General features: G+C 34.1%; 1 protein-coding gene across 1 annotated transcript; it reads right to left on the bottom strand.

The window, feature by feature from the left end:
• Positions 1-10509: 10509 nt before the first annotated feature.
• On the bottom strand, positions 10510-18655 carry LOC132546593 (probable hydrolase PNKD). Its single transcript, XM_060210317.1, has 9 exons — positions 18545-18655; positions 16540-16661; positions 15750-15862; positions 14881-14939; positions 13973-14065; positions 13350-13600; positions 12400-12467; positions 11512-11559; positions 10510-11327 (listed from the first exon to the last, which is right to left on the bottom strand). Exons 1-9 carry the CDS (start codon positions 18577-18579, stop codon positions 11145-11147), a joined length of 972 nt encoding a protein of 323 aa, XP_060066300.1. The 5' UTR covers positions 18580-18655; the 3' UTR covers positions 10510-11144.
• Positions 18656-22550: the final 3895 nt, after the last annotated feature.

The raw sequence follows: 22550 nt of genomic DNA, 5'->3' as shown, positions 1-22550 counted from the left end.
ACTGACCATTTCTAGATTATTATCAATAGAAATATAATTCTATTCACTTGTGGGTGAAATACTCTGAGTTTCTTTCATCACCAGAGTTATCTTAGTTGTGATTCTTTGAACCTGATATCTGGATATTTGGATTGTCTATAAGTTTTCATGACATTATCGAATTTCAGTATGCTTGCACAGTGTATATATATTTGGAGTGTTAAGTTAGTTTTCACGACGCCAACGAGTTTTGGCATGCTTGTACGGTGTGTATTAGGACTGTCTGTTTATTTTCACGACGTCATCAAAATTCGGCATACTTGTTCAGTGTATATATTTGGATCGTAGGATCGTTTTCACGACGCTATGCGTTTTTGGCATGCGTGTACAGTGTTCATTTGTCGGGTAAGCTTTCACTACGTCATATTGAAAGACATTGGTGTTGTATGATGGTTTCCTTCTTCTCCTGGTGTTCCTCCTAGTCCTTTTAAGTTTTCCTTTTAGGGAACCTGTCTTGATGAACGCAAAACACGACACCCCCCCCCCAAAAAACCAAAAACCAAAAAAAAAAAAAAAAAAAAAACCAAAAAAACAAAAAAAAAAAAAAAACAAACAAACAAAATCCATCGAAACCAGATCCGGTAGAGTGTGTCATCAATTGTCATAGTTTGTTAAAGTTTGTTATCCTTTCATATTTTCTTCTTTGTCATTGTTTATCATCCTTTGTCATAGCTTGTCAGCCTTTGTCATAATTTGTCATCATTTGTAACAGTTTGTCAACATTTGTCATAAATTGTAGTTTTCTATCATTTGTCATAGTTTGTCTTCCTTTGTCATAGTTTGTCATCAATTGTCATAGTTTGTCAACATTTGTCATAGTTTGTCACCAGTTGTCATAGTTTGTCAACATTTGTCATAGTTTGTCAACATTTGTCATAGTTTGTCATCCTTTGTCATAGTTTGTCAACCTCTGACATACTTTGTCATCCTTTTTCATTGTTTGTCATCAATTGTCATAGTTTGTCAACTTCGTCATAGTTTGTCATCAGTTCTCATATTTTGTCATTATTTGTGATAGTTTGTCATCATTTGTCATAGTTTTTCATCATTTTGTAATAATTTGTCATCATTTATTGCCATTTCATCAAAACAGGTCACAGAGACCTTGCAAAGTAGTTTAATTCCTCTATCAAATATATTGCTGACGTCTTGTTTTTAAACAACAACAGATTTATCGACCACGTCAATAGATTTGGAAATCGATGACACAACAGATTCCTCTACATCAGCCACTTATCTGTTTTTTTTTTCCGAAAAGAAACCAATATGGATACCCTTACACCAAGGTGTATGATAATCGTAATGATTTCAATTTCCCTTTTGTGAATTTCCATTTCTTTATGGTAACATTCCTGAAGTTCTGTTCCCAATATCAGGATTTTCATGCAAGAAGTCTTCAAATGAAGAACAAACTCACAACACATTATTTCAAAAGATGTTGGTTGCTGAAACTTCGGGAAAGTTTTAGAGTCGTAATAGTGATCTCATTGAGAAATATTTCATTTATTTGTGGAATATGAAACTGAACGTGTTTACTGCTCATTAGTTTACCTATTGTATACCTTGTTCTCATTTGTGAACGTGACATTACTTACTTTTGATTGGTCTTAATCAGTTAACGCTGTACAGGTTTATAATCAGTTGAGCGAACACTTTAAAGAGGTATAATGTACTATATTCAGATGACAGTACACTGTCAACATATAAAGTTAATTCTGTATGTTCTACTTTATATGCTGACGACACAGTGTTAACATATATATATATATAATAATGTACCGTTCTATAATCAGCTGGCAGTACATTATAAAGGCAATAAGTTACTTATATCCTGTTCTATATAGCAGGTTGAAAGTGCTCTGTAAATATATCTCGGTGAATAAGTCGTTTTGAATACGTCGAATATTGAATAATTTCACCAGCTTACCTTATTCATCTTATCTTTCCTTAGCTATTACAAATCTGAACACCCTGAAATGTTTTCAGAACCCAAACCACAATTCCTATGACAGGCAATTCATTTCCCGTCAGCCAACAGCATACTACCCGACGTTCTGAGTTCTGACTTTGGATATTACAAGGAACTACATACTCCACTCTATATGGTTTATAAATCACTGTTGTTATCATATACATGTACGTCTGTTTATATGGTAGGCGTCGTTGATAAAAGCAAAATACGCTTACTCTTCCGGGACAGCTGTTTTTTGAAGTGTTTTTTTCAATGGTGCTAAAAGTTCCTCGATTAAATCAAACTTACATAAAGAGAATGTAAGAAAGGGCCTTTTATAATTACTCCATTTTACCTTACTTTAAAGATTTATTTCTGAATTTTAAGTTGGCATTTATTGGAAATACTCAAACTGAGTTCCTTTTGGTCACACAATGTTAACTACTATTCAATGTTTTACTAATAATAAAACGTCTCTCAAGTCTACCATCAGATCAGTTTTGTTATTACTTGTAGGTACATTTTTCTCGGCCCATCTTCTGTTACGACCACAAAATCGTCAATACCCGTTTTTCGCTCCAGGCGGAACACATCACTTACCTCAGTAAATGATCGTCTGCATGCCTCGCAATAACGACTCGTGATTAGTTATTCCGAGGTACAAACTTTCTGTTCAACATACGAACATCCAGGACAACACGTAGCAACAATGAGTTTTGTTTTCTTAGCCTTATATATTTCTTTGATATACTTTTGATGGTGTTTGGTCATATCTTACCCTGAGGTTGGTTTCATCATTTTTGAAATACTGTATGGTTGTTAAATTTTGTTAATATTTCGCCGTTGGCCCGGTTTGGGATAGGTTATTGGCTTAAGAATTATCGCATATCCATTGGCTTATGACTATGCATACAGTCGAAACAGATAATTTCTGTTGTATTTATTCACTGTAGATACTTACTGAGTATTCAATTTCACATTTTTATATTTTACATTTTACATTGACCGCGAAAATAGCGAAATTTAATCCCCGCGAATATTACCAATTGTACAGTAATTAAAAATGTTTCCAGCCTGAGGCCTTACTCATGATTAAATTATTCTTATTTACTCTTATTGGTCTTATTCTCTGTAAAAAACTTTCTTGTGCCTTATATTCGCTTTAGTTTTATTACATTTGCGTTTGTATTACGATCATGCTCACATATTAGTGTTTTCTTGACAAAATAACATGTTAGAGATAACGATGTACTGTTCTGTCAGCTGACAGTACATTGTAAATATGTAGATTAACAGTAACTGTTTTATATTCAGTTGTCACTATACTGTAAATATATAGATTTAAACATTTTACTGTTCTTTAGCCAGCTGACAGTATATTGTATATATATATATATACATTGCTATAGATATACTGTTCTATATTTAGAGACAGTGCATGTTTATCATACCTATATATCGTTAATGGTATGCTGTTCCATATGTAGCAAACAGTACATTGTAAACATATAGATTTAATGATATACTGTTCTGTATTTAACAGATAGTACATTGTAAACATACCTGTATATAACTATTGCTTTACTTTTGTCAATAAACTATAGATGTATATAGTTAATGATGTAATGTCATATTCGATCAGGTAACGATTACCAGTTGGCTTATAATGCCTACATTTTACGAAGAACATCATATATATATTTTCTTTATTGTAATACATCGAAAGTAATATAAACACTGAGACTTACCTTATTCGTCGAGTGATTTCAAATGGCGTTAAAAACCGAAAATCTGAAATATTTGACAAGCCACAATCCTGGTGACAGTTGATTCATTTCCCGACAGGTAAAAGTGTACTATCTGACGTCCTGACTGTCGCGACTGTGGTAGATGTCAGATGGATAAGTATGATGACACGATACCCATGAAATAATCTACTAAAACTGTTTATACCAGAGGTTTTCCTATACAGCAAGGGATTATTGTGACGTCATTTCATTACTTTTTTTTCTGCATTGTATTTGTGACGAAAGCACTGTTAAAAAAATGAATATCACATCACAAAATTATTTTAGAAATAAAGAACAAGGGTTCAATGCAACATTGAAAATCCTAGTAACGTAATAATGACCATTTAATGTTGTTAATATTGTGTTAAAATCAAAACATTCCAAGAATAGTTTTCATTACTGTGTTCAGGGATTTAAAGTTTTAATTGGTGATTTTCCTATGAAAGAAATCTCATGGTACTTGTCTAATGGAAATGTCTCGTTTTTAGCATATTTCAGTATCTTTTCATTTAATGTTTATTTCTTTTAATTCTGTTTCTATTCTCTCACTCGGTCTTACTGTCCGGACAAATCCCCGCCTGTTTGTTTTTTGTGTTTCTTTCACTTTGTGTTTGTCTCTCATTCCAACATCACCCCACCCCGATTCATGATCTGTCTTTTGCTGTAAGTAGAAACCTGCTGTCAGTGTTTAGCTCCGTTTATCTTTCTGTTAGTCCGCCCGTAGGTCTTCATATGTGCTACTGTTTGTTTGAATGTCAGTATCGTTCTGGAAATGGATCTGTCTGACCGTCCGTCCGTCGGTGTGAATGTTTCCGTCTACCCGGTTGTTGGTATCGATATATCACTATGTGTCTGTATGTATGTCTCCATTTATTCCACCAGACCGTTAGCGAATGTTTGTCCATCTCGATTTTCGATTGTGTGAATCTGTGGTTTTCTCAATGTGTTTGCATGTCTGCAGATACACGTATGCTTCTATGAATCTAGACACCTGTCACATGCGTTCAAGTTCAAATACTAACGTTTTTGGATAAAATGCTGAGTCTTACCATATATCAATTGGTTAAGTTGCACGTGCCCTTCTTTGTAAAAGACACGATGTGGCGTTCATTGTGACCCACTTGAATTCAGGGAGCTACGATCATGAAGATGGCATCAGAGACGTGAGACGAAATTGAAGACACCGATGTCATTCGTGAAACTATGTATGTATACATGTGAAACATGAGATCCCAACACACACAAATTTGAGTGAAATTAACGATTTTAATATGTTTCACCCCAAATATCTCGATAGCTATATTTTTTCGGATATTAGATCCACCTACAGTTTTAGATGATGCACAGTACTACAATCATGGTAAGTTTCGGCGAATTCTAGACGTTTGAAATTCATCAGTTCAGAACAAATAAATCCAATATTCTTCTCTCCTCTCCTTCCATATGAATGATTAAAAACATACCAACCGTATGATTTCTCTTCCTACGGTGAACTCAACCGAGATATCGGTTAGGTGTCAGAGACATAATACTCTTGGTAAGGTATGCTCTCGTATCTAAGACTGGCTCTTGGCTAAGTGAGGTCACGTGATATGGAGTCAGGGGCGTAGCTTCCATAGAAAGAAACAGCCCGTGCTTACACATAAAAAAAATCCGTGCATAGAGTATGACGGACAAAATTACAAAACTAAGGCTGAAAATAGATATCCAATATGTTTGATAAATAACCAAATATAAATAAAAAATTGTTGAATAACTAGGCCCAGTGCATTGATTTCCGGAACTTTATACACATCATATTATTCTATTTCTTACTATCATTTCAACGTTTCCGATTATAATGTTGTTAAAGTGCAAATTTTCAAAATGAATAAGGCTTCTGGATTACAGACGTGGGAGTGACTGTTCGGTGCCCCTTTTCTTCAGCTCTCACAAACTGTATGTGGGTGACAATCATTTAAATGTGTTTAAATAATTGTTTATAAAGGTGATTTTTATTGATCTCATGTCGGAAATGTTGAATAGTTGTAACATTATTTCAACTTTCTATGACCATGAAACAGATTTTCAAATCCACAGTATCTTAATTCAAACTCTATACTGATGAAATTGGGTGTAAAATGTAAAGAGGGTCTTGAAAATCTTATATTTGTTGCGCGATCCTATTGAACTTCAACACAAGGGTGTTCTCGGCATTGTTCACTGTAACACTAGCTGCCTTCGGGGTATTATCGGCATTGTTTACTGTAACACTAACTGAGTGTCATCTACTTGACTGTGACAACACTCTGCTTTCTCTCCCTTCAAGGCCACCACAAATCCACACTTGGCCAACTTGAATTTCTTCAACAATGTTAACTATCGGTAGGATGAAAAGCCCAACCTCAATGATCGTGCCTGTGTGTTGATATAACTCTCAAGGGATTCACCGCTGTCAGTGTTTATCCGTGCTGCAAAAGGATTCAAGACAGCCCAAGACGAACAGCATGTTCATACAGCAAAACCCCGTATTTCATTCGGCACTCTACAATCGATTTGGAAATAAAGTTTGATATTTCAAATGCTGTAGGATCTGTTTTCCCCAAAGTTCGTCTGCAAATAATCATCCCGAACAATTACAAAAATTCAAGACCACTCGAGAGTTGAAATGTTCTTCCGAAAACAATGAAACTTGAAATTAACCTTTCTCAATGTTAGAACTTCACGAATCATTGAAAAAATCACATGACTCTACAACAGGACCTGATGATATTTACTATCAGTTCCTATAACATCCACCGGAGTTATCATTAGAAAAAACTTCTTGATATTTTAAATTATATTTTTAGGTCGGGTAACCATCTTAATTGCCTTTTGGTGAAGTAAGGTCCCATTACTTCCAAAATCTAAAACAAAAAACGAAAGTTTTATTGAAGGGAATACACCCCATTCTGTTTGCTCTGTGATTGGAGATGGACTTTAACGAACGGAATCAAAGTAAGGTCCTGTTCGTTACGCCATTTAAGCTGTCATTTACGTTAAGACGGAAGGTCTCGTAGGTGTGTTAATCGATCAATCAGCTTTACCAGGTACATATTTATCCCTATCGATCCTCTGTTACTACTACACAAAGTTATAAATACTCGTTACGTCCTCTAGGTGGAATGCGTAGTTGTGGCACCTATGACCGCGGAAAGGCCTCGCAGTAGCGATTTGTTACGAGCACCGACATTCTGATTGACATATGCATTAGTCATTTTGATACTATGGTTCAATACAGAATCATATGACGAAAGAATATAATTCTGAATCGCCTTTAAGAAATAAACGACTTACGACTCCGGAACTTCAAATCATCTTATCACGATATAACTCTCTAAAAGCTATGCCACGACGCCATACATAAGGAAGTTTCGAAGCCGTTCATGTAAATATGAGATTTTTGTGGTGTGTGATCATTGGTAATAACACGTTCAGATATATAATTGGGCATTTGTGCCTTCGTAATTAGTATTAAAGCTTGGTGGTCGGGTCCATAAAACTTGCGATAAATGTCTATTGTAGTAAGTGACCTTCACAGTTGACCTTTTGATCCTTAACTCGCATCAAGTTTCAATAAAATCGGTGAATCCGATCACACGTTATCTGGGAAGCAAAATTTGACGATAAAAGTCTAATTTTAGTAACAGTGACCTTTTGATCCCACACATAATTCCATTCCGTATTACCTCATAAGCTAACATTGTATGCAGTTTCAAACAAATCCATCAATCCTTTCTGGAGTTATCATCTGGAAGCCAAAATTTGACGAAAAATATCTATTTTTTAGCATCATTGACCTTTGAAGTTGACCTTTCGACCCCTAATTCAATTCCACTCTCTATTACCTTATAACCGAAAGTCAACTGAAGTTTCATTGAAATCCACCCATTTTTCTCAAATTATCGTCTGGGAACAAACATCCGGACACACGGACGGCGGGACAGATGGGGACAAACACTTTAGTCACCTCTGTTTTCACCAGCAGGGCACCAATAGCTGGCATTAAGGCGAGATAAGGCCAAATATCATCAATAATCAATATACAAAAATATTGATGACTTCGAAACGTCCTTGTCGTGTCCTTTTCGTCATAACTCGTAACAGATGGATATGAGGACAAATTGTACCTTCATGAAATAGAATAGCTAAGATTTGGTGATAGGCCTACAAGTATCAGCAGAGGTTTAACGGTAGTTAGTGTAGTAGGACCTAACATGATTATTTTTAACACGCCAAGAAATATCTTCTTATCTATAGTGTAAAAGTCTTAAACCCATCAGTCGGCAACACGTTGTGAAAAGTCTTCTTTATCTGAGATGCTAAGTCTTAACAAAGAGAACTGTAAGGTTGTATAAAGAAACAAAAGTCAATAACACCATTTTAAACCATTTTAGATAAAAAAAATAGTAGAGCTAAACAATATACTAAACCGATGTCTAGTTCTTCTAGGTCTCGTCAGTAAAACCAAGTCTAAAATATTGGTCACAGTGGCCTACTAACACTAAAGATAAGTCTTACAAAAATAGCTGTGACCTACTTATAACACGACTATTCAGTGTCAAGGACAAGTTAATAAGTTCAGGAGGTAAAGTAGCTTAATGTTTCAGATGGACGTATTATACATGAAATGGGGCAAGTACTTAATGTTGTCATAATAAGAGGGCATAAAAACTAACAATTTCAGTATTTTTTTTACAATAAAAACCGTTGGACACGAAATTATTATTTTTGTAAATTGCGGGAGATATCTGTACATGATAATCAAGCCGTAACCTGTATTACCCTCTGATTGTATAGCGTTTCCTTCCAGTGACAACATACTATTTTGTTTGGATTGAATGCAAAAGCCATGCTATAACGATTTGTAAACGTTTCAACAATTTGTTTTACCTGTACTTCATATTTTGCCAGCTAATGATGGAGGCAGCCATAACGAAAGTGTTTTCGCATCACTGTTGCTCTTCCTCAGCACTATGATTGCTTTGTTGTCTGCCTAATTCTGATTTTGGTCTTTAGATAATTGTTCAAAAAGACATCAATTAACCGTTACCTTTACTCAGTTTAAATCTAATAAATTTAACATCACAAATAAAGCTGGCTTTGTAATGGAATCAATATATAGACAAAATTAATGGTTAAAAGATTTTGGACTTGTACTTGATCAATATGCCTATTTAACAAAGTAAACCAAATGACAGAGTGACAACAACAGACAATTGTTAATTGACTTATTTAAATTTTAATTATTAATTACCTTTGTAAATGCCATACTTTCAATATGATCAAAAATTATCATACACCTGTACTGAATACATAAAATAGACAGATAATGAAAACAGGAAACTATCAGCAAGGTACACATTATATATATATACCAAATATACATGTATTAGCATTTTTTTCATTAATTATTTTTCCAACGATTTTTTTTATCTCAAAACACAAGATTACAAGGTATATGTGCAATCACTTGCACATCTTCCTCACATCAAGTTATGGTAGGTAGCAGCAGTGTATGTTATCAACACCTTGGATACACAACCGGGCCATTAAACCTCTATTCCTGCAAATTTTGTGAACATCAGGGTGGAAGAGGTATAAAATAAAGTAAAAATAATATTCAATAATATCAGTTCTTGTCACAACAGTTTTAAATACAACTTCTCTTAGATAAATACACAGCTTACAAATAAATTTATCAATAATTTTTGCTAGAATGATTTTTGATTTTACACCATAAAAAACAGTACATAAGTATATTCATTTATTCTACGGATGCAAATTTGAAAGCTGATCAAGGTAAGTCACCAGTAACTCTAAATTCAACCCTGATTTCCGACCAAATTGTAACATAAAATATCTATTTTATCACTATAGCCTCTGATGTTGGTCAAAGTCTTTAATTTAAATATCCTTGATAGTTCCTCATTCTAACATGGAACCAACATCACATCATTACATAAGGCCTCTTAGTTACTAAAATATTGATTAAATGCATACTTATCAGATATATGATAATCCAAAAGTTATTGACCCAAGTGATTAAACAACAACTGACGTAGGTATATCTTGACTAAATTAGAGCACCTGACAACTCGGAGACAAAGTACATAGTTTACTTGTTAGGATATAGGTCCTATTCAAGTCATTTGCTTTCTTCCATTGCCCACATTGGTTAACAGTGCATAAGAAACGATCAGTGTTTAAAAGTTTCTAAATGACCATGCACAAAAGATAAATTTTTCTAACCATAATTTCATATTAAACTGTTTGCTACTCGTTTCTCTTTCTTTCACTTTGATTAATTCATAAATACAAATTTAATTTTTCCCCTCAAAACAAATCTTTTTTAATACGAAAACACAATGTTGGGAAAATATATTTAATAGTTTAGTTCTGAATTCATCTTCTTCCTGGCTTGAGGTCAAGGTCATACATTTATAATGTAACAAAATGGTGACACCCTTATAGAATAGTGAATTGACAACAAATGTTTACTGATCAGGGATTTTTTTCAGTTCATAGAATTTATGCATAAACATGGTATCTACATGGCAATAGTGAACAATTTGTATGTTAATAACATGTTAAATACCCTTGTCCCGGCCAATTTCATGTTATCAATTGAAAATAACATTTTCAATAACTTTCTAATTGTAAATAATACATTACATCAATGTACAAATAATTATGATCAAAAAGCTCCAACAATTTTACATGTAGAAATCAAAGTAAAAAAATAAATACACTCACTGAATACATTTATATCAAAATATTGCAAAGCATTCTGAAGCGCTGAACAAATATAATTTCAATTTAAAAGTAGAAAAAAACCCTACCTTGAAGACTGAAATATATAACAATATATACACAGTAATACAGGTAGAGGAACACTGGTAATTTTTGTTGTGGTTTTATTTTCAGTAATTTTATGTCTTTTGTTAATCCACGAACTCATATATGTCCACGAAATGATGACCAGTTGAAACTGAGTCAGGTTTAAGTTATACATCTTTTCCAGGTTATTTACTGTGTCATGTGTGAGCTATATATAGATTTTACCTGAACCAATTGTAATTAACACAGCTCTGTCTACAGGGTATGATGACTCCTATGTATACCACAGAAACCCATATAATATGCACAGTTATTTTTTTGGGAAAAAATAACCATCCAGTTCGGGGTGTGCACATTATGCAGATATAGGACTTTAAAGGTTTTTTTCATGGATAAATCAAAGATTCTGCGTGGTTGCCACCACTGTTTGTCAGAAGTACTCAAAACTGACACAAAAGGATTTGTCTGTTACCTGAGTGTAAATTAAGTACTAATGAGTAAACTTTTCATAAGTTGTACTTGAAAGAATCCTTCTGTTTGCGGACTTCAGCTAGTGCCTGTGCCCGCACACTGTCTGAAGGAGGCTGAAAAGGTCCAGTCCATGTCATCCCTACAGACTTGAGAACAGATTCATAACTGGTCCTCAGAAATGGATTGTATTTCTGCTCGTCCGCAATGGTAGAGGGGCACTATAAAATATTGAAGTTCAAAATTATTTTTCTTCTTTCCAAAAACTTCAATTCTTTAATCATTTTTGTGTGTTTATAAGTGAAATCTAGAGTCCTGAGAGGAAATGTTACCCACAGAAAAATTAGTGAATAGAAATAAAGAATATTTACTTCCAAATTTGTTTTCACAATTTATGGTACTTACTGTTATCAGACGTTTTTCTCTCTGTTGTTTCACCCAGTCAAATTTGTTCTACAAAACATAAACAATATCATAATATACCTATCAATATATACAAATAAACCAAATACTATAATGAAGAAAATCTGTTACAGTAACAAAATCTTCTACAACGTTTAAACGTATGGCTGTACTACTTGTGAATGTCTATTAAAAAGTCCTGCAATATTTGAACAGAAAATGTCAATCAAACTGTACTACAGCAATTAAACATACAATGTTTATCAAACTGTACTACAGCATTTAACCATACAATACTCATCAAACTGTACTACAGCAATTAAACATACAATGTTTATCAAACTGTACTACAGCATTTAAACATACAATGTTTATCAAACTGTACTACAGCAATTAAACATACAATGTTTATCAAACTGTACTACAGCAATTAAACATTTAAACATACATTGTATATAAAACTGTACTACAACATTTAACCATACAATGTATATAAAACTGTACTACAACATTTAAACATACAATGTATATCAAACTGTACTACAGCATTTAACCATACAATGTATATAAAACTGTACTACAGCATTTAAACATACAATGTATATCAAACTGTACTACAGCATTTAAATATACAATGTATATAAAACTGTACTACATCATTTAAACATACAATGTATATCAAACTGTACTACATCATTTAAACATACAATGTATATCAAACTGTACTACAACATTTAAACATACAATGTATATCAAACTGTACTACAGCATTTAACCATACAATGTATATCAAACTGTACTACAGCAATTAACCATACATTGTATATAAAACTGTACTACAATATTTAAACATACAATACTTATCAAACTGTACTTCAACATATAACATACCTGAGCATCAGTATTGTTTGGTTCCAGATGGCAGACAAATTCTAAGTTATCGTTTGCATATTCATGACCTTAAATAATCGAAAAGTAAACCTGAATGACTCAATGCAATGGACAAGGCAATCAAACATTGGAATGTTAAATGACAGGAGATAATCCTTGCAGTTCGTTAAAAACTGAGGAAGGAGTTATCTTGACAAGATAAAAATGTTAAATGAAAAACTTAAAAGGGTAAAAGAAATCATAAAATCACAACACCATAAAAAAAATTACAATTTCATGAAATAGTTGTGAAGCCTAAACAGTTTCTGTGAAATTGCTTAGCAATAGGCCAATTGGGCCTGTATTGCTCATCTTGTTTTGTTTATTCGAAAGAAAAGGAAAATGACTCTAAAGATTTACAAGTTTTTCCCCTTTGGGACCCATTCCCACCAAAATTTGAACAAAATATTGTGATTTCTACAGCATAGAAATTTCAAATAATTTGCTATATATCCCTATTAGGCCTTCGCCTCCCACTGCTTGGGGCCAAGACCAAATGTTTACACTAAACTGCTTCCATTTCATCTAAGGATACTCCAGACAAAATTAGGACAGAATCCTGGAATTCCTATTGGAGAAGACAGGTTTTAAAGTTTATGTCTATTTCCCCTATTGGGAGCTGTTCTTGAAACCCCCAAGGGGCCAAGATCTACCATTTATATAAAATTAATTCCCTTTCCTCATAAAAGGCTTCAGACCAAATTTGATTGAAATCTGCTCATAATGGTTTATAGGAAAAGTTGATAAACAGTGAACAGATGAAGGATGCCACAGTATTTCTAGAGCTATCTTGGCCTTTTGGACAAGATGAGTTAAACAACAAAAACGTTGAAGAATTGCACTTAAAGAGGGAGAGTCATCATATCTGACGGAAAAAATTCTATATACTGATATCGAAATGTATATTCTACCTGGCCAAACCAATGTTTCCCCACTCAGCTGACAGATATCATCTAGAGAACCAAGCATAGTAGAAGGTGGTCCCTCAAACATACGTCCACATCCGCCAAGGAACAAATGGTCCCCAGAGAACAAAGAATCTGGAGCCCCATATGGTCGGCCATCCAGTACATACACAACATGGCCCACAGTGTGGCCAGGTGTAAATCGAACAGAAAACTTGAGGTTCCCAAACTCCAGATTGTGACCTTGGTCCACTGTGCTGAAAAAAGACCATCACATGTTTCGGAGTGTAAAGAAAACACCTATCTACATCACATAGAACATTTGGTGAGGTAAAAAAGGTTTTTATATCACATAAAAAATTTGGTGAAATATGAAAGGTCTTAGAAGCATTATAGTTAATCTAGAATTAAAAGACTGAAACACAGTCTGCTTGATGGTATGCGTATATATCAAATGTTTATTTTCCTCAATCACCTTGATACATTTTAGACACTTTGCTTCACTGACAAGTCCTAGGACAAAACAGCAAAGCAGTTAACTCATTTTCTGGGTATGGTGTGTCTAATAGTACAGTTGTAATAAAAGAAATGGTATTCATTTGTGTGTCAATATATAGGTACCAACTTACTTAGTGACATCAGGTACATTATCATGTTTTCCTCCAAAAATTTTTATTTCAGAAAATGCTCTTTTAAAATCTGCATTTCCCCCTGCATGATCCCTAAAAATGATAAAAACAAGATATGAATAAGTACATACAAATCAGTACAGTTTTCTGCAAATTGAACTGAAATATCTTTAACTAATAGTGAAATTAAAAATTTTGTTATGTAAATATTAAATTTCATTTTACTAGATGATCTTTATATGTAACATTTCAGTGGAATTACGACCTAATATTTTACAAGTGAAACTTAAACTTTTAAAGTACTTAGAATGCAACAATTATGCATACAATTGTATGTTTACAGAAAGTAAAATGTTTAAAAAATAGAGATGGCGTTAGTGTCAATATTGTTATTTCTTAGGAAGTGGACTGTAGTGTTATGAAACACCATCAACATTGAAAAATACATTCTTTTTTTCAAAACATATTTATGTAGGTTAATTCTGGTAAATCAAAACTTGCCTCTATAGTGAGTAGATTATATATCTATCTATATATGGCATTACACAACAAACTGTTTAATCTAAAACAAAGACATCTCACCATCTAGATATAAAAAGGTAATACAATTTACGGACAACAGAATTGTATTTAAAAAGGAGAAAACTCAGAAGTCATTGAGAGGGGAGACTAACAAACAGGCGACATCTAAGGTGAGTGAAGGCATGTCAAAGGGGAGACAATTCAACTTGGAGATGGAGTTTATCAGAAACAAACTATAACCATTATGGACAATATCAATTTTATGAAAGAAGACATATCTTGAAAGTTTCAACTTCAACATATTATAATGAATTTCTTCAAACTAACCTAACGATGACCGTATGAATCTCAGAAATTAATCAGGAAGGGGAGACAACTTGTCTTACCAATGTTTATGCGTTACAAGTACAGCAGCAGGTATTATGTCTTGTTCCTTCAGGTATTTCTAGAAGAGAAAACATAAAATTGTAAAAAATTTCATCATCATTAACTTCATTGCTGTAACAACCTTGTTGCTGAGACAACCTTATCACCCAGTAAACATTATCACTATGGCAACATAACAGGGCAATATTCAACTTATTTTGCAAAGTGCCCTTTAATCTTAAGTCATGTTTTGAAAAAAAAGGATCATTTAAGGAAATTAAGAATTAAACTATATATATTAGGAATTTGGCTATATTATAAAGATAATCCATTTGGGAATGGGGTCAATATTCTGTCCCACAGAGCTCAAAGAAAAAAACATGCCTTATCACTATGAAAACTTTATCACTGTAATAACCTTATAAAAGGCATCACTATGTATAAACATAACATCACTATGTATAAACATTACATCATTATGTATTAACATTACATCATTATGTATTAACATTACATCACCATGTATAAACATAACATCACTATGTATAAACATAACATCATTATGTATAAACATTACATCACTATATGAAAATATTACATCAATATGTGAAAACATTACATCACTATGTATAAACATTACATCACTAAGTATTAACATTACATCACTATGTATAAACATTACATCATTATGTATAAACATTACATCAATATGTATAAACATTACATCACTATATGAAAATATTACATCAATATGTGAAAACATTACATCACTATGTATTAACATTACATCACTATTATTAACATTACATCACTATGATAATAGTACATCACTTGACAATCACTCTATTGCTTTGACATCAATGACTCCATCACAACATGATGTACTTACTATGACAGGTTCAGCGTCTCCAGGGTCCACCACAATAGAAGTTGCAGTCTTGCCACATGTAACTATATATGCATAATTGTCCAGTAGGATAGGCAGAGGTGTAATTGTCAGGTCTACAACGACATTTGTATGTGTACATATATAGTAACCAAATGCTAGAGCTTAAGCTTGAGGGTTCTAAGGAAGAAGAAAATGTAAACAATCCCAAAATTACATCTTAATAATGACCAAGTAATCAGAAAGTACTAGTACAAAAATGGGGAGATTTAACAAAACATTATGAGTAGAGTAAGACCAGGACAGCTACTTTAAAAGGTTTCCTAATGATAACATCTGTGTCATTATATACATTGTATGTTAATGTATACACTAACAATATTGGCCAATTCAAGTCAATATCTGTCACAACTCAAAATACCTGGGTAAGTAAACATATAAAACATGAACATCCTATATAAAAACTTGCCAATACCATTTATACCACTTCCTTTGCACACTACACAAAGCACTTCGAGCATACACTACACATACCACTTCCATCATACACTATATATATATATATGCACCACTTCCAGCATACACTAAATGTACCACTTCCAGCATACACTAAATGTACCACTTCCAGCATACACTATATGTACCACCTCCAGCATACACTATATGTACCACCTCCAGCATACACTATATGTACCACATCCAGCATACACTATATGTACCACCTCCAGCATACACTATATATACCACTTCCAGCATACTCTAGGTGCACATGTAGGCTTAATTAAGTACTTACCATTGAATGACTTTGGTTGTATCACACTATGTGTCTCACCATTGGGATATTTTGCTCTGGCCTTTGCTATGTCTCGTCTGTGGTAAAGCTTGCCAACACTTGTTCTTGAGTAGAAGAAATACCTATGAATGAAATGTAATGAGGTGTTACCTATAGCTTGTATCTCAACAGCATTGATATCACTCTCATTCTAAGCTATTTGTCCAGTCCTAGATGCAGTAACATCAACATTTTCACACCTCAGATTAGACATACATCTAGTCACCGACAGCAGCATTCGTTAAATCTAGCGCACATACCCATTAAGTGTTCATCTTGTTTGAACTACATTATATTTGCTTCCTCTCTCTGTGCTATAAAAACTAGGAGACTTAAATCAATTATTGATGATGTAGCACAAATCAGGCATTTTAAATATGTCCATAAAAACAGCTACAATCCTCCAACAACTCTCCACTTTATTAAAGTTGAGTTTGAAAATAAGGGAGCAGGTGCTATCAACATCAGCAATATTTACACCAGAAGTATTTTCAAGCTAACATTCCACCATCAAAAACTTGTAGAAATTACCTGTAATTTCCTACAGTTACTCTAAACCCATTGCATCAAAACTTTACAACTACAAACAAATACTGCAACAACTGAATTAGAAGATAAGAACACTCCTCCGTCAGCTTGTTCTCATGATTTCAGCATTATCCAAAAGATTAAATTACAAGAGCTTTTCATGAAAGGTCCTAAATATTGTGAAACTCTGCCCATTAATTGGAATATGATTTTCATCATACTTATGAATTCTATAAAAAAAAAAAACTATATATGCCAGAGAATTAGTGAAACTAGAATATGCTGTGTTGGATTCATTTTCAGATTGTGTTGAATCTTTGCAGTCCATTATTCTTTAAAAAAAATGAGGAGCTTGGCATCTAAAATGCAAACAAAACACACATCAGCCTTCCTTGATCCCGATGTTAAATTCACACTTCAAAATATACATAACAGATATGTTATTGTGCCGGCAGATATGGCGTCCAATAACTTCATCCTTGTCTGTGCCGATGTAATTACATTTCCTGCATACAAAAAGAACTAGACTTGCTTGATAACAAGGGAAACCCCACCAATACATTATGCAATTTTTCAACAAAAAAAGAGAAATAAATACTGGCTAATCATACTTCAGTATTACAAACATTTAAACTGCCTATTAATGATGAGGATTAATATTGACCTTCACCATTTGTATTAATTAGATTCCTAAACTTCACAAGAATCAATATAAACATATGTAAAACATTTTTGTGATACCGTATACAATATTCAAGAAATGAAATTAGTGGTATGTGGACTGTAAAGAACTCTAGGGAGCGCTTAACAAATCTTCAATACCCTCTTCTAAGAAGCATTACTTCAATAAATATATTTTATTTTTCTACTTTGCATATCACCATATACCCCTTTGTAAACTGAATGAAAGTCTTCATTCTCTTCTTATTAGAGCTTTCTTTTAAAAACAAAAAGCTGAAGAGTGGCATTAATATATGGTTGTGAACTATACTAAAGCGTATTTTGTGAAAAAAAATATGTCAAAACCAAAGGAGAAATATAAGGAGGATGAAATAATAGAATTGTTTCAGTTTTTACTTGACAACATCTTCGATTTCCAAATCCCAACAATCCCGCAAAAGGAAAAAGGTCGCCAACTGACTGACAAACTGTACCACGTGGTTTCAAAAGAGAAAGGCTGATGAAAATAACGAGGAGGTTTTACTATTAGTATTGACAAAGCTCGTTCGTTTGCTTTATAGTTCTGATGTTGGACATCATGACAACATCAGCAGGCTAGTCTGAAGGGTTCTCACTATCTTTCTGCAATTCTACTTTTGTCTCGTCCGTGTCCAAGACAAAAATTAAAATCGCGGATTGATAGAGTCGTTGCTTCGGCCCTTTGGACTAACAATAAGCCAAAGCTCTCCTGTAAACTCACGAACATAATCATACTTGCCCGATACGGAACAGACAGCCACCTTCTTTAGCCATGTCTGGTTGTCAGCATAAAAGGAATATCAATACATTTCAGCTCAATAAACTGCAACTTAGGCAAAGATAAAGCTTAAAACCGTATTTATAAGTATGACACCCATGTTGATTTTGTTGTGGAGACACCGGATATATGCGGCACACATTAGTACTGAAATTGGAGACGGTCGTATGGATCCGGGTTGGCACGAATTCTTGACTCCATACATGTATGCCACTGTGGAGATGTTTTCAATCATTATGATCATAAAAATCTGAATAAATTAAAAAATATAAACAAGTAGAGAAGTAGTTAGATTTTATAATAAGTCAATCATTCATGTAGCATACAAATGTACAGAATATTTAGAACAGGTTTATTTTTTTTTCAAAATGAGATGCTCAAGAACGATAAGCAAACGATAAGTCACGGAAAAGAAAGGAATCTAAAAGGTTAACTTAAATCCACTTAAGTAATCGAAAATTTCCATCATAAATTGGTTATATAAATTAATTTGCGTTCAGAGATATGATAAAAAAGAAACATTTTAACGAAATTTAATGGCCAGTGAATAAGTAATAGTAATAGTAATAATAAGTAAATAATGGACACAGGCAAAACAAATGCCTCTATATCCATACCTAAAATTATATGATGATCAGGAGATGTTTCCTTTAAAAAATTCTAGGATTCTAAGTTATTACATATGTATAGCCAATTAAATGCTAAATAGCAAAATCATTTCACCATTTTCAAGTTGAAATGACATTAAAAGTTTCCTCTTTAAATATTGTTTCTGGGAACTTGGGGCGCACAATTTTTCTACTCCAAGGCGGTCCACGGACACGGTATATAAAATCCTTCGTTTCATTGTTTTCTTTCTGCTTCGCTTCCTCGTATAATGCCTTCTCTGCTTCTCTTTCACAATGTGTTAAGTCATTTCTTATTCACTTTGAGGAAAGTTGACTATGATTTCTTATTTTTCTAATCTTTTTAAAGATTCCTTTGTTTGGTTGCTGCGACTCAAAACGAACTAGAAAAGGCCGGCTGTTATTAATTATGTCACTGGACTATGGTCTCTTTCCCAATCGTATAATTTTTCCAGGCCTATCTTTGTTTGACACTCCACAGACTTCTAATACATCTCCTACAACTTTAGCATCTTTTTCTATACGTTTCTTTCCGTCGTGGTGGGACTGTTCCGGAACTCCAAATAGAATTATGTTGTTTTCCCTTTCTGCTCGCTCTTTAATTTCAGCAACAATTTCGTATCTGATTTTGATATGATGTCATATTTCGTTGAATCAAAACCCAAACATCTGATGCAGAAAAGGTCCTGGCATCGATCACACTTCATGTACTTCTTTGCTTCCTTCGAGCATATCTTGCAGTTATACTGTTCCTCCATCAATGCGTCGTAGGATCCGAGTTGGATCCGAGTTGAGAAGCCGATTTCTTTCTACTTCTAGCACTTCCGGTTTTGCCTTTAGTCATTTTACCTGTTATATAAACTTTATTTATTATACAACATGTTATGTCAACTTATACTGATCACTCTCGTTGGCCCGGATGTAAGCGCGCGAGGGGTCTTATTGTGGGAGGAAACCGGAGTACCCGGGGAAAACCCACGTGGTCGGGCAGGTGACCCCTTACTCTTTCACGTCCGTTCCGGAAATCGAACCCCCGATCGACTAGGTGAAAGGCGAGTGCGTTACCACAGCGCCACCCGACCACCCCACCTGTTATTTCGCGTATATTTTCGTATCCACGAATTCACACTAAACCTAGGATGGTCTCATAATCACTTCCATACTATATGTATCGATAATTACCTCCTTATCGGCAAATTAATAAGTAATACATGTAAATACAGTATATAAAAGTTGCACCTAAAAATCAAAATATCACAAATTTTATAATAATTAAGACATTCCCTAAATAGAGAAATTAAAGGAAATTTAATTATCAGTATTGAGAACATAGTTTATGTAAGGGTTACACAATGGGTGGGCGTGGTACATGCATAACGGCCGGGTATTATTTTCAATTATTTTTCGAAAGTTAAAAAAATGTAAGTTTAAAAGCCTTGCCTTGCCTTGTCCTGTCTAAGGTGCTGACTCCATGTCTTGTCCTGTCTCATGTTCTGACATCTTGAATTGACTTATCTCATGTGCTACATAATATGTAACTCCGTGCCTTGTATTGACGCATGTCCTGACTCCTCTCCTTGTCGTGTCTCATGTTCTGGCTCTTTGCCTTGTTTTGACTCATGTGCTGACCCTTTTCCTTGTCCTATTTCATGTGCTGACCCCTAGCCTTGTCCTGTCTCAAATTCTGAATCATTGCCTTATCCTGTTTATGTTCTTACATCTCGCCTTGCCCTGTCTCATTTGCTAACTCTTTGTATTGTCCTGACTCATATTCTGACTCCCTGTCTTGTTTTAATGGTTATGAATATGACCTTGTCCTGACATTGGGTCAGACTTCGCCTTCTCCCAACCCACAACCCATTAGCTTGTCCTTCCTTACGGTACGACCCCTTGCGTTGTCCTGGCCTAGGATCTGCCTCCGTCATGTCTTACATCATGTTATGTGCTTGACCCTGCCCTACCCCAAGGTTTACTCTAATGCCACAATTTATGTTCTGACTTATTATCTTTCGATTTTAGTAACATCAACTGCCTGTTATGATAATCGTGAAGCTTTTCCTTACAGACGTACGTTTGGTTTCGCGTGTGAACATTTCTTTATCTTAAGGTCAGATACCTTATCATTAAGGTAATAAATCCAGAAATCTTACATAACAATTTAGTACAAGTCACGAAATGCATGTAAGGTCAAGTATTCTAGTGGGGAACACCACGCTATCAACATAATGGCATCAAATCTGTTGCTTTTCCTCGCTGCATTAGTGGCATGTTGTCATGGTGAGTTTAACGTCGCTTACTTTATTATTGTACATCACTTATGTAATATTTGTCTATATTTGCCCCAGAAGTACCACACACGACCCACGAAAAACAATACCTCGGAGAAGAACTCTTTTTTCCTGTGTGCGTCAATAAATTATAAATTCACTTTATCACGAAAATGAACGCAATAACTACACTAAATACTATACAAAAAAGCTCAATTGAAATATTAGCGGCAACTTTTATCACAAAAAAATGTTTTGTGCGAGACTAACGCCGAATATTACTCGACGAATAACTTTTAAAAGCTAATTTCGATATGGTTATAATTGGAAAATGAAATTGACAAACAAAGCATGATTTCAAATAATCAGACAATCACTTGAGCCTCTTTATCCCTTTTTCATCAAACCATATATGGATATTTTTGGAAAATAACAATTTACGAAATTACCCGAATAATTTTTTGTGCCATTGGTAATATTTCTGATTGTGGTTCCATTACAGAAATGTTTAAAGGAAAAGTAGCAATAAGTTAACATATACATGTATGTATATATTGTTATTCAGTATAAATGTTCACTGTAACTTGCAGGGCTAACAAAATATGAAAAACTGAACCAAGCCTTCACGGAACTCTTCAAAAATGAAACAATGGAATTGTTATGGGAAAGACATTTACACCAGTTCCAGAGCAAACAGGTACATATATAGTCTACTGGGTGTGTTTATTATCTTACTAGACTGTAGAGTCTGGGAGTTTGGCTCTTAATACTAATCAGAGAAACTTAATGTCTCTTTGCAACAGTTGTGAGACATGTTTTCACAGCTTAAAAAACTCTCTCTTGTTGGTATGGATGCACGCGCGCGCGAGGTCATACTGCGAGGGGAGTACCCCGAAGAAAACCCACTTGGTCGGGCAGGTGACACCCCCACCCTCTCTTCCCCGATACATTTTACTTAAAACTGTGTGTTTTTTTAAGCCGTAATAGGAACACCCGTAATTCCTCCCGAGAATATGACATTGTTTCCACTGGTTCATAAATGAAGATAGACACGCCAAACTTCGATATCACGTT

Source organism: Ylistrum balloti, unplaced genomic scaffold, assembly GCF_031769215.1.
Source record: "Ylistrum balloti isolate Yb309-2 unplaced genomic scaffold, AGI_CSIRO_Ybal_v1 Utg369898, whole genome shotgun sequence".
NCBI lineage: Eukaryota > Metazoa > Mollusca > Bivalvia > Pectinida > Pectinidae > Ylistrum > Ylistrum balloti.
Note: the sequence above shows the minus strand (reverse complement) of the source record. Positions and strands in the feature narration are given on the sequence as shown.